The 14,117-nt window shown below is 39.0% G+C and overlaps 1 protein-coding gene across 2 annotated transcripts in view; it reads left to right on the top strand.

Moving 5' to 3' along the window:
• The window catches only part of MTMR12 (myotubularin related protein 12), an 813,877-nt gene extending 806,849 nt beyond the window's left edge, over positions 1-7,028 (top strand). For both annotated transcript variants that reach the window (XM_078674902.1, XM_078674903.1), the window contains exon 16: positions 3,225-7,028. In XM_078674902.1, the coding sequence (XP_078531028.1) occupies positions 3,225-3,806 (582 nt within the window). In that variant the 3' untranslated portion in view covers positions 3,807-7,028. The remainder of the gene's footprint in view (positions 1-3,224) is intronic.
• The last annotated feature ends 7,089 nt before the right edge of the window (positions 7,029-14,117 follow it).

Genomic DNA, 14,117 nt, shown 5'->3' with positions numbered 1-14,117 from the left:
GACCAGTAAACGGAATAACCCACAATCACTCAACTTGCATTCTCACTTCGCAAGACAACACACTTAAATCATCACCGCAGTCTAACACACCACACAGATCCATACTTACTCTACCACTGCTTCCGAAAGACCGTCGGCATCCGCCGAACTCCATCGATATTCATTCTTCCGCCGTCATCTACGCCAAGTCCAAAGCCAGAATGCTCTCCGCTTCTACTCTAAAGCCCTCATTTTCCCCTCACTTTAGAGGCAAACCATTCTCTGCTACCATTTAGTAGAGCAAAATTTGGACCTTGCCTTACCTTCCAAACTTAGCACTGATGGTCTTTTATTTGCCTGCTAAACGTTGTCGAGGGGAGGAAACACATTAAGATTATACTTACAATATAGTTCTGCTTTAAAGACCACAGGCTCTGAATTGTAGTTGTGGGTGTTATTATAAGGCCAAAAAGAGCTGGATGTATACACACTGCAAAATCAGCAAGTACAAGTACAGGAAAATCAGTACAGAGCCAAATCTACACATATAATTGATTAGCATAGGAAACACAGAATAATAAACTCCAAAATTAGTACACAACCCAATAAGGAGGCGGAATCCAAATATCTTTTCATTAGGAATGAAAGCATGAAATCTCTTTCCCTACGCTACTCGCTACTCTCATAAATGATGTTTCTGGCTGGTTCCCCTGTCTCATTTCTTAAAGGTATCAGCACGTGTAGACTTGTTAGAAGTACTCACATCAAAATGGGTCAAATAGCTTAAAGCTATGGAGCTCACTCTTAAGATGCTCCTTCTCCTTCGATATTCTAGAAGTCTGATTTTCTGTCCCTGTGCACAATACAAAAAGGATAAATTCAGCCCCCTCCTAAATGTATCACGTGACAAAAATTATTCACTTTTCCAGTACCACTCTGATTTTCCATGACTTCTTTAATTAAATCTTCCTCACTTCTTGTGACCTTGGAGTGTGGATAGGCCAGGCACAGAAGATATCCTCCCCTCTCGCTTCTCAGACTGTTCAGACATTCCAGTTATCTCCCCAAATTAAAATAATGATGGTAACATCTTTATACCTACAATGGAATCAGAGCATACTGTTCTGGCACATACAAAGATACATTTATATATTTCTTCAGTAGCTGAGGAAGTGAAACAGTAAACAACTTCTAACTTTGGGCCTACAGTGCAGGCAACTTCAACACGTATGATTACATGAATATGAATATAGTGTCTCTCTGCACATGTGTATACAATATAAGGGTGTCTTCTAATATATGCGAAATCTGTGTAAAATACACATTACATTTCTTGTTAACGTGTAGAATAGATGCATTTAATAAGCGTAATACATAGAGATACTGAAAACATATGCGGGTGCGTTTAAACCATGAGTATAATGCACCCCTATATTTAGCGTGCGGTATGCGCTCTATCACCGGACTTTAAGAAGGAAAAACTATTTGGCTTGAAAATGTAATCTTCATATGACTAAATTCAAATTGTCTTCAGTAGGCGTCATAAGACACTGAAGTCTAGTGTTAGTCAGATTTCCTAGAGGGGCATATGGAGAGGTAATACATGTACAGAGTAACACTTAGTCTTTGATTTAAGTTTATCATCTCTCAAGCATATCATCTGTTGTAGTCTTTGCAGTTCTCCTGACATTCCCAGCCCGAAGGAGATGGGGAGACCTGCAAAAAATTTGGGCATCTGGTTTGCAGAGGACTTAAAATTTGAACATCACATTAAAAAACTGACTGGTACCTGCTTTTCTACTTTAAAAATGCTTCGCAAATTTTTTCCCCTGCTTCCAAAAGAGGCCAGAGAGTCTGTTGCCCGAGCGCTCATACTGGCTAGGCTAGACTATGCAAATGCATTGTTCAGTGGTATCCCTGCTTATCTGGTAAAACGCCTACAAATCATCCAGAACGCGGCTGTCCGTCTACTATTTAACATCCCTAGATGGAAGAGCGTTCGTGCGGAGATGCGCTCACTCCACTGGCTCCCTGTTGCACAGCGCATCCTGTTTAAATCTCTGGTTCTGGCGTTTCGTGCTACCCACAGTCTTGGCCCCCAGTATCTGAGAAAAAGATTTATTTGCTATGCCCCTGCGCGGTCCCTGAGATCCTCTACTCTGTTCAAACTGACCCTCCCCCGCTTCAAACGTGCCAGACTTGGCGGTCAGTCGATCTCGGTGGTGGTGGCTCGCGCCTGGAACGCTCTTCCTTTTCATCTGCGCTCCACACCTACAGTTGCTGCTTTTAAAAAACATCTGAAAACGCATCTGTTTAATAATGTAAACTAAGATTCTCTCCCATGTTCTGTTATCTGCTTTTATTTTCCCCGCGCCAGGATACTCTCCAGTAACGGAGCGCGTTATAAAATGGTTTATACTTATACTTATACTTAGTTCTTTCTCCCTTCCTGTATGAGTCATAGTTCCCATTGGCTCTTTCTTGGTGTAGGTAATGTTCATTGTCTTTTAGGATGAGGCGATATTTCTTTTATACTCGCATGGACTCGGTAAAGCAGCTAAGGAAAGGAAGTAATATTGTATTTTTGTCCACAGAAAGTTGCCTGTTCTAGTCTAGAACTTCACATAAGTAGTATCTGTGATTAATTAGGCATTGTATTGAATTCATGGACTTTATGGCATATACCAGAGTTGACAAGACAATCTGCAAAACCCTTTCTGCAACATTCTTTAGCGTCTCTTTTGCAAAGCTGTGGAGAGGAATTAAAGAACAGTAAAATCCTTATACTGCATGGTGAATGGGACAAGCAAGTTTCTAATTTGGTCATATGGTATGGTGGATTTGAGGGAGGAAAGTTGAATTCTCCACTAACACAAAAAACATATAACAGTGGGGGGCATTTGTACAAATGTACATGCATTATATAGGAATTGTGTGCCGAGGCTGAGTTTGTAGGTTCCGCCTGACATTGCAAGAATCAATATAAATTGTGGTTAATAATAATGTAACTTGAAAGATTACATTCAGTTAGGTTTTGTCCAAATGTGAATCAGCTGGACTGGTTAAGACTCACTATGGCCAGTGGGGCATGGTTTTAGATGTAACGAGGATGATCTAGATTCTGAGTAAAGCTATGTATGTTACATACATTAGTGTGCATGCTTTACAGGTCTCTTTTTAAGATAGTTGTAACTTTTACTTTGTCATAATCAATGATATTCATTGTCATTTGATTTTTTTACCAGCATCAGCGACAACTGTCTTTACCACTTACACAAAGCAAGTCCACGTTGAAAAAAGGATTTTTCAAGGAAGAAACGGGGCCCTTCATCAAGAATTTGCTTGGGAAAAGAATAAGCAAATTAATAAGCTCCCCTGATGAGGTACCAAATAGTTCACGGTGGTTTTATGACAGCTGGCATTGCAAGCCCCTTGATCTACATGGACTCATCCTACCTCATATTGAAGGACCCGAAATCCGAGTCTGGGCACAGCGCTGCCTACGGTGGATCCCTGAAGCACAGATCCTTGGTGGTGGTACTGTTTCTACTATGTCAAAAATCTTTGAAATCATGGATGAATTACAGATGTTGCAGACGAAAGTGGAAGAAAAGTGCCCTGTGCTTCGGTCAGATTCTCGGCCAAGTGACATGGCAGTGAAGATGAGGGCAGCCATCCGTGCCTCATCGTTGTATCCATTTGCTTTACTGCACAGAAACTCTTTCAAGCCAAAACCGGTGATCCCTACCAGCACCTGGAAGGGCCTGGAAGCAGAAGATGACTTGGCCAAAAGGGATGATGAATTTTTTGATCTAGGTAGCCTTTGAGGCTACTGTTATATAGTGTTCTTTGTGCCACACGTTTGTAGAATATCACATTAGAATGATTGCGTCATAATTGCTACATTTCATATGTAAATTATGCATTGATCTGGAGGAAATATTTTTCCCTCCATGTATCTGATGTCTTCATTCAGATGTATTTGGGAATCTTGATGTTGAGTTACAGAGTATGTGTGGCTGAGGTATGGGTTAAGGTTCCCGTATGCCATGCAATAAAACTGATAATTGTGCCAAAGCGATGTAACAGAGAAAGAATCAAACTAAAGTGTATGTGGCAGGCCACTGTAACAAGCGCTTAAAACAAAGTACCTTGGCTGGCAACAAGTGAAGTTTGAATTAAAGCGCTGAGTTCAAATTGCTGTTAAATATAGATTATCCTGTAACCTATGCCTATCTCGCACTTAGATACAAGGTTCATGGAGAGGGGTTTCTAGCTTTGTAGCTGAGTGATAGAGTATTTGGGATGCACAAAATAAATTAGCATTTTGTACATAAAATATACTGGTGGTGGGGACAAAATATAAAAATGTATTTGAAGCACTTTCTATTGTTGTACAGCAGTTGTATGAAATATATTTAAGAAAGTAGAACTCTCTACGGTTAGAATGAATGGGCTTTTTTTGCCTAGTGTTTCTAGATTGATTTAATTTTTAGCCACTTGAGATAAATGAAGTCAGCAGATGAACTAATGAAGACAACTGTAACAGTAGCATGGCCCGACATGAAGCGTACATAGAGATTATTTGATAAAAAAAGAACTTGTACAATATCGACACTTGATTTTTCACCTATGGTGAATTAAACAGTTCATTTTGTGCAACAGATGAGACCACCTTTTCATTGTTATATGTGTTAGTCATACATTGTGCCATTTGACCTTTTCTTACTTTTCTAACTGCTGGTTAAGGGGACTCAGACCTCACGGCCTACCTTGGTTTGGTGCCTTTTGGCACTCTGCCCATAGGGTTGTTCAGTGCATTGATTTACTGTTTCTAGTGTCTCAGCTGCATTTTTGGCAATTTACTGAAATCCATTAACTCCAGTAGACTTTTTCCCTGAATAATTTTATTCCCCAGTTACACTTTTGAAGGTTGGTTTCAAAGTCTTTATCTTCTTTATAGTATATAAAGTGCATTTGAACAAGATTTGATGGAAATTGGATCACTTTTGCAAACACTGAGCTCATTAGTCTCATTCAAGCTTTTTAATTATGATTGCAGTAAGGCGGTTATTTGTGGTTGTTAATGCTTTATTGCCATTGATCCCTAAGCTATAAGCTATGTGTACACCCGTTTGTGTTATGTTTTATTGTTTGTTCTGAGAAGTGAAAAAATAAAATCTATATTCTACTATCCCATGGGCCACACCCACATGCCTGCTTTTAGGGAAATTAAACAGTAGTAGACGGCTTAAGGTGCCAGATTCACTTTGTAAGCAGCAGTCCAGGGCCATGAGCTGGGGTACATGGAGAGCGTGTTGCCAGAGTGTCACATTGTTTAAAGCAGGATAAATCCATGAATATGCCCCACCCCGAAGTGTTCTTATTCTATAACACACTTCCATTTTCAATGAGGGACACTAAGCAAACTCAGCTGTAGGATGGGTGTCAAAAATTCATTTAAAAACAAAAAGATTTGAAGCAATTCTCTCAAATGCTTTCTGTTGTAAAAGCTAAATTATAACATGTTATGATTGTATAAAAGATATAATAACCTGAGCGCCATTAAAAATCTCTATGCTCGTTTTAGAAACGTGTCAATCCCCCTTACACATATCAAAGCATATTCATGTGCACCCAACTACCAATGTATACCAGAATGCCTTCCGTTATTGAAAAGTTAGTAGTGGTTCATAGACATACACTGACAATATTTTAAGCACAGCCAAGCTTCCTATATTTTGTGAGTTGTTTTTTATATGAGTACATATCATTCACCTTAAAAATATCACTTTCAACCCTTACCTAGATAGGATGAATAGATTTATTATTAGCAGTAGTGTACAAAGCACAGCGTATTAATGCCATTTTCAGTGATTCTAATTGTTTATTTGTGCCTTGCATGGCCATCAAAATCTATTTCACACCACTCATTGTCTAGCTTAATCAGCACGACCCAGTGGGTCTTAATCTCTTATGTCAAGATTGAAGTCTGCGTGAAACCCGCTCTTGACAACCACTGACAGAGGACACCTTTGTACATTTAAGCAGCCGTTCTTTTTGAAACAACATATATTTATTTTTGTGATAGCTAGGCAGGAGAAAATAGAAATGGCTATCAAAGGCGTACTTGTAAGAAAAATTAATTTACCCTTTACGTTTATGACCTCTTTTTGCTGGAAATACAGGAATTTATGCTAGACAAAAGTTAACATCAAGAGTATCTTGTTAGTATAGTATTTTGTAGTGGAACTGAGATTAAATTACAAAATCAAGATTATTTTGTTATAATCCGAATGTAATATAATTTCAATTGTGTTCTTATGAAGATCCTGTCATCTACTAGAGGGTACTGGAATATCACACACTATCTGATGCTCAACATAAGATTCAAGTACGTAAAGAAAATGAGTAGAAAGAAATTTTGAGAAATTAGTACTGGTTAAGTAGATATGTAGAGATAAAATACTAAAGCGAGCCAAAACCATAATCCCTTCAGAGCAAATGTATAGCTACATTTCATAGACAAACCATTATTTCTGCCTTTTTTCACTAAAGTTTATCCTAGTTTCTTGAAATGACTGTCTTTTTTATAAAGATAGAACGTGGTTTTAATCTTAATGTTAATACAACAGAGAACCTGCTCCTGATAACGAAACAGCTTGCTTCATCTAAGGAACGTTAACTTCAGACCCACAAAAGATAACTGTTTTTTTAAAGAAGCCCAAGGAGGGAAGAGCTGACAGCGCTAGCAGTTTTGTGTGGTTTGTTGGCACTGGGAACAGTAAATATTGATAGTTATTGTTCATTATCCTCCTTAAGGTCCATGGCTAACATATCAGGCGCATATGCCAATTTGAGGTTGACAGAGAGCGTTATAGATCAACTCAATGGTCAGGATGGCATCCTCAATTCAGACTGTTACTTTATATAGCTTTTAGAGATGGGTATAAGGAGATTAATAAGAGTACCAAATAGGACAAGACATGGTAAAGAAAATTCTTATCAAACCAATTGTCCACTGCCAATAAATAAATATTTGTGGTAAATGCTGGGAATGGTAGTGCATTCTTTTTAGATTAGTATGTTTCACTTATTTCAGAAATTATATTTTGGCAAAGATTTATCTCTAAAAGATGGTATTGATCTGGCACGCTCTACAAACTGAGAGAATCAGTCAAATAGCGAGAGGATGAAACAAATTCATAACAACTGGACTATAACTATTATGTTTAGCTATGTCAGTTTGACTCAAGAGTGTACATCATAGTCAATGTATAGTTTTGAAGAACTATAAACTTCTGATGACAATTCAAAATACTAGGCAGTCACTACCTAGCTGTGTTGAGTTTTATATAACATTTAATTATGAAACTCCTATAAACCTATGCTCTGACCTTCACAGAAAGGGCAATGATTTAAGTTCTTAATGGCACTCAACCCTAAGCAGTTGACCGACCACTGAAAAGGAGAAATCAGTGTTTGTTGGGGAGGGGGAGGATGTGTGTATGTGTGGGGTGTCTCACAGCAAGGGGAGATTATTTGGTAATCCTCTTCATAATGTTGTCTTCTTAATGGTTGAGAACCAAACTTTTGTAGTAATTATGGAACATTCTCAAACCTTGGTGGTGTCCTGCTTTATTTTAATTTTGAAAACAATATGGTAAGACGGTATGCACTGCCACCTTTTTTTAAATAGTCTAGAATTTGGCACAGCACTGTGCCAAGAAATTAATCCATGGGGAATTTGACTTACCTAACTGTCCAAAAAGGTTTGGTAAAAAATATTTAGGTGAATAGCGTGAATTGAAATGTGTGATCAATCAGTCAATCATCACAACAATATTGAATTCCTCTGTCCCTGACCAAAGTCAGCCTAAATATATCACATCATCTTCTCTGGACGTTGTCAGACCAAGAAATAAGAAAACAATTGAGTGAAGATATATTTTTTAACAAAAAATGCTATATAGTATTTTTCCTTAATATATTATAAATAACTATATTAATATAGTGAAAGGAGAGCTTGCAAGTGCTAATCAAAACTGTGTGAATGCTGAAGATGTGAACTGCAGATTGTGATCTACGTTAAGTATATGTTGCCTTACTCACTTAATGGTAATGAAACCTGCACTGGGAGTCATAGGATGTACTTTATCAACCAAGGACATGCCTTGGATTTAAGATCTATCATTCTGTTGATGGTTATTATTTTCGTTTTAACAAAAATATATTCTGCTATATATAAGATAGGAAATATTTTATTCAGGAGTTATGCTTCTGTTTTTGTGAACCATTTCAAGTTGACATTTGTAGTATAGTAATGACCACCAATGTTTGAACTTGCTAATGATGGAGTAGCTGGGTCGAACTTGGCACTTGCTTCATTGCAGAAAGTAATCATTACCACGTCAATGTGATTCTGAAAAAACACAGGGAGAAATATTTATTATATGTACAGCAGAAATGTGTGTTATAAAAATGTTTATACATTCCACTGTTGGGATGATCTGCAGTTGGCTGGGGAAAATATATTGCACAATTGATTGAGGGGCACTAAACTCTGAAGGGAATTTATCAATTTCCTGGACCAAACCTTTAACAGTGTTAAAGACACTGGTTCAGAATTGAAAGCTAAATAACTTATTTACCTATGCTTAAACATTCCCCATTCAGTAAAATGTGTTACCGATTCTGCATTTGATCCCAGGATCCATCTTTTCTTCAGTTGTGTTTCAAAAAGCCTAGTTTATTTTTGGTGTTTATCTTCTTCCACTTTCTTAATCTAAAGCAGAATTTGAAATACATGTTTTTGTTTCCCAAATGCAGGACTAGCTGTTTTTACCTCAGAGGTTTTATACACTGAACACGAATAGTAATTACCTGTTTCCCTATGTTATTCATTTGTAGGATTACAATTTTTTTTTTATTGTTCTGGACAACTCTGCATTTTGATTATATTGCAGGATATTCTTTAGATGTACCTTCCTGTTACACTTTAAATATCATGGATAATTTCCTGTTTAAAGCACTGAATTAATATACTTTGTTAAAATATAAATCTACTTATATGTATATATATTTGGTAAAGTGACTATGCTGCTGCCAAATGCCCTTTTAGTATTTGTAGAAAGTTAAGGATAAACAGCTTTTTTATATGGGGGGCATTTTTCATTTTTAATGTGTGTGTTAAAAAGTATCTATACAGTTTAATTACAAGTAAGTTATATTCCTTCCATGTACCATTATAGAAACAAAATATATTGTATGAAGGACCTCGTAAGCTCATATTGTATCAGAAGAACTAGAATTCACAGTCTTGTTACTCAGGAAACTTCTCACTTAAGTAAATGGAATCTCACTTTCACAGCCTATAATGCCATTGTATCACAGATTTTCCTTGCTCATTCCGTATATGTCATGTCTGCAAGTAAATAACTCTGTGAAACAAATTTGGAATTGAGCCTTTCTTATTGGCTTCCTTTTGTTCCTCTAGTGATATTTCTGTCTGAGTTGCACCTGTCTCCATTGATAATGCCTCGTGTATTCAACTTATGTTTTCTGCAGTATGATATGAAAATGTGCACAATCTTATTATAATTTGTTTTACTTATTTTGTCTGGGGCGCTTACGAATCTGTAGGGGCTCCGAACAAAAAGAGAATTAACAGATTAACAATTATAGAACGACCTCCATAAAGGAGTACTTTAAGTTTATTTTATTGTGATATAAGTCCTGTAAATAACTAACAGTATCACAATGGGGAACAAGGCAAATAAATCTTTGTTGTATGCAATGTTTACATTGAATGTGCCCACCATAAGTTTAATGTAAAAATTACAAGGTTGTGATATTTTGTGTCAACTAGAGAGCAGAGAAACAGTGAGGAATGAAAATGATTAAACCTGTATCAATTGCATTGTTCAGATACTTCCAGCATTCCTGGTGAGGAGGTCAAGTGAACACATCACCCACCGTTTTGACTTAAATTTTTCACTTTGAAGATGGTGAAATGAAGGACTTCCCAACATAAAAGTGAAAACTGCGGTTTTAGCCCCAATACTCCTTAGTCTCTCCATAGGAGGCACAATCCGATTTACTTAATGTGGCACATTTTTGGGTGGTTTGTGTGATGGAAATTAAGGGAGGCCTGTATAAGAGTAGTACACCCATTACTTGATGAGATGAAACCACTTAACTCATGCCACTAATTAACAAGATGGTGGCCAAAACAATCATTGTGCATAGACGTGAAGGGCCGATTCGTATTGATCTACGTTGGTTACCTATATTTATCACAAACTGATGTGTACACTCAAGACCGATGCAACTTCGGTGCAACCAAAACTCATTAATAAATCAATGAGATTCACTTCTTTTAAATAATCAGAAATCTGTTTCTGATGGCTACTTCTAACTGCAGATTCCTCATGAAGTGAATATCTCCATGTTTCAGACAGGATCCGGAAACAATTGCAATAGCTCCTGTGTGCCAGGCAGATGTTTCGGAGATGATGAGATAGGGCCAGATATACGCACTACCCCTTCATACTGACCTCAGTTACTGATTTTAAATGCACATTGATGCAGTTCTGGGGTGTCACTACTCTTGACGTTGGTACTTTACATAATCCTTTTTGGACTTCTATGAAATTTCATGTAAAATGTGCAGGGATGTCATCTGTGAAGACAACAGATTCCAAAACATGTCAAGCATATTGGAAACGGATGTCCGATATGGATTTGCATATTGCCTGCCTGCCTCTGCACCAAACATGTCTCAACATCATGTGACAAATGCTCACTGATTCACCCCAAAGTCGTCATAGAACAAGGATCCTAACTATACTTTATTGGGCACAAAACAATCACGGGCTAGGTCATAAGTCAAAATAGAAGCCTAGGATAAGTAAATGAGGCGCTTCGACATCCACATGCTTCCAATAGCAAGAAAGGTTTCACAGTTGTTGTTCCAGACACTGGCTTCGCCCCCCTCTTCTGATGCGGTGCAGAACCTGTAGCCAATGTGTCTTGAATTCTCCAGGCCATCATCAACTCTGCAGCAAGTGGAGGGCTTTAAAGAAGCCATGGAGCCATGTTACATACTGATTCCTATCCCCTTATGCAAGCCTCCTATACCCAGGGACTTGACTGTATGTTCAGATGAATTGCCACCTGTCGACCCTTCTCTGGCATTGACTAACCCTGTACAAAGTTCAACCCAGTCCTCGTCCCATTCTGGGTTTTATGTCCTCCTTTGTGCTGCAACCCTCGCTTGTCAATCTAACGGCCCCTCCTCCAGTTCGGATGGTGCCAGATTCAGTTTTGTGTCCTGACCGGGATGTGGGCCCTTCCTAAGGTAGGATTCGCTTATCTCATGGTGTACAATCCAAAAGCACAACCAGTTGTGGAGGAAGACTCCCCTTCAGGTTTTCTATCTTGGCAGAAATACTTCAGGAAGATGAAGAATTTCTCAGTCTGACTCTGATGCATTACAATATCATTAAGCTACATAACTTGATGATAACGAGAAGGTACATAGATTACTACCCCCTCTTTTAAATCCCTGTTGATACCTCTCTGGGGCCCTGAACGGAGAACGTGCCTTTTTGGCTGTTGTGGGTAGGAGGGTGGCAGAAATGCAAGAGCTGCCCCCTCCACTGAAGAGAGTAAAGCAAATCTTTTTTTAACCCTTTATTCAGCATTTTGCATATGAGCAAAATAAATAAATATAGAATTATAACCTTTATTGCTCAGTCCCTAACCTCTCTACCAATGTCTCTAATTATTCAATGCAGGTCATAGCTGTACCCTACATCAGTGGTTCCCAATCTTTTGACTCCTGAGGACCCCCATTGAGTCACCACTGGAAGCCGGGGACCCCCAAGCAATTGGTAGGATTTAAATTTCAAACAATAAAACAGTAATTCGGAAAAAAATTAACACACGTGCACACAAAACAAATACTCAAATTACTAATGATTTTAGGGGCATATTTACAAGCCCCTATCACCATGGGAACATCACTTTTTGAGATGTTCCCGTGGCAATAGGGGCTTTGCCTTATTTACAAGGCAACGTTAAGCCACTTAACGTGGCTTAACGGTTTCTTGTAAATAAGACCCCCTTTCACACAATGCTTAGCGTGAAAGGGGTGGGCAGTGGGTGTTGCAGTGGGCGTTTCCCATGCAACACCCATTGATTTTGACGCTGCCCCCTATTTACAAGAGCAGCATAAATGGGAAGCAGCGCAAAAAGTAAGACCAGGGAAAACCTGGTCTTAACTTGGCGAAACAAGGAGAAATGCTTAATTTCTCCTTGTTTTTGTAAAATGCCTTGGATTGTTTATGTTCAGGAAGGCAACACTTCCTGCACATCAACAATCTTTAAAAAAAATTACATTTAGTAACTTCCATGTGTGATGCATTAAGCAGCACACATACAAGTGACAAAATGACATTTCAAGATTGTTTATGTGCAGGAAGGGGGACCTTCCTGTACATAAATAATCTTCCCCTGTTAAGTGTAGGGCCAGCGCAGGGGAAACGCGGGGTTGCACCATATTCTTGTAAATATGGTGCAGCCCTGCGTTTCTGAAGTAGTGGAGTGTGTTGTTAAGCCAAGAAGGCTGGTCTGGAGAAGCACAAACTTAAGGAGTACTGGTCTGGAGAAGCACAAACTCAGGATTCAGAACATAACACAGTGGTTAGCATTGACTTTAACAATAAAAATGTATTTCCACCCAAATAAACCTTATTAGAAGCATCAGGATACTGAAAGACCGAGAAAAAACATAAGTCACTAACAGTTTGCAAGCAGCTGTTTGATGACAGTTTTTTGGTCACTGTGCTAGATTACGATTGTCACTTATGAACTGCACTGTAACAAAAGAATCCCTGACAAAAGCAGTAACCCGCTGACCGATGCATATCAAATACTGTTTTTTAAATGCGTGGTACACTTTCTTTGCAGTAGGCATATTAACCCTCGGTGCTACATTAGTTCAGTAACAGCTGCCACTGGATAAAACTCTCATGGCTCTCCAGCAGGGAAATTAATCACTGTTATCTTGACACTTTTATTGTTCTTTGAAAACTGCTAATTAAACAAGATACTTTGCTGTGCTTTTAAAACTGCTGCCCGTGGACCCCCTGGGAATGTGTCAGGGACCCCTGGGGGTCCGTGGACCACAGTTTGGGAAACACTGCCCTACATCATGAATGCATCTCAGCATTGTGCTATTGGTCTAAGCCTCCTGCAAGGGGCTACTGCACAATAGACATAACATTATAATGCTTTTCAATCAAGGCCCTCTGTTTAAGAGGAGGCAGTGCCTCAAAGTCTTGAAACAACGGCCGCCCATATAAGTTATCCTCTAACTTTACAGCCATCCTGGTGTGTTTAATATGAAGTTATTCAGCCAGAGCCCACTCCAACGTGTCCTTAACCCAGAGGTGTACACTAAAGCGCCTCCTATCCATCTAACTCCTAGCCAATAGCAGGACCAACTGCAGAAATGTGTATTACATCTTCATGTGCTGAGGGAAAGCAATGATATCCAGTATGCACTTTTGTGGGGCGAGAGAAATCTGAATTCTTTTGGCTCCTCGCAGGAGAGCAGAGATCTCAGTCCAGTAATCAACCAGGATAAGTGAAAAAAAGGTGTGACATCCTCTCCACATATAGGGCATACTGTAGATCTGGAATGGTGAATTTTGCTCAGTGTTATTGGTGTGAGGTATAGTTGGCGTAGGAAGTTAAAGTGAATCAGTTTAAAGCGGGCATTGCCTGAGACCTTCCATACTAGCTCACAGGTAGTCGCTCAATCTCTCCCAGGCAGCAACGACATGTAGCTCGGGCTTAGTCTTATCCAATTTCAGGCTTTTGTAAAGTAAGGTGACAAGTTGTCACCCGCCACCCAGTTTTTGGATGCCCTTCAGCGTGCTGGATGCCAGAGCAGTATCCCAGAAACCATGCCAAATCTTCCTGGCTGTGCCAGAAAGCATAGCATTCTGCAGGAAGTGAGCAGGACCCACTGCGAACAAATCCTGCACCTCCTGAAATGTAATGTGATGAACTTCATTCCCAGATATAAGTTCCCTCAAACCTGGCTGCCCTCGTCCTTCGAGTGCCTGACT

The sequence above is a fragment of the Lissotriton helveticus genome, chromosome 2_1 (genome assembly GCF_964261635.1).
Source record: "Lissotriton helveticus chromosome 2_1, aLisHel1.1, whole genome shotgun sequence".
In the NCBI taxonomy this organism is placed as follows: domain Eukaryota; kingdom Metazoa; phylum Chordata; class Amphibia; order Caudata; family Salamandridae; genus Lissotriton; species Lissotriton helveticus.
The sequence above is the reverse complement of the archived record's forward strand: the minus strand, read 5'-3'. Positions and strand labels throughout refer to the sequence as shown.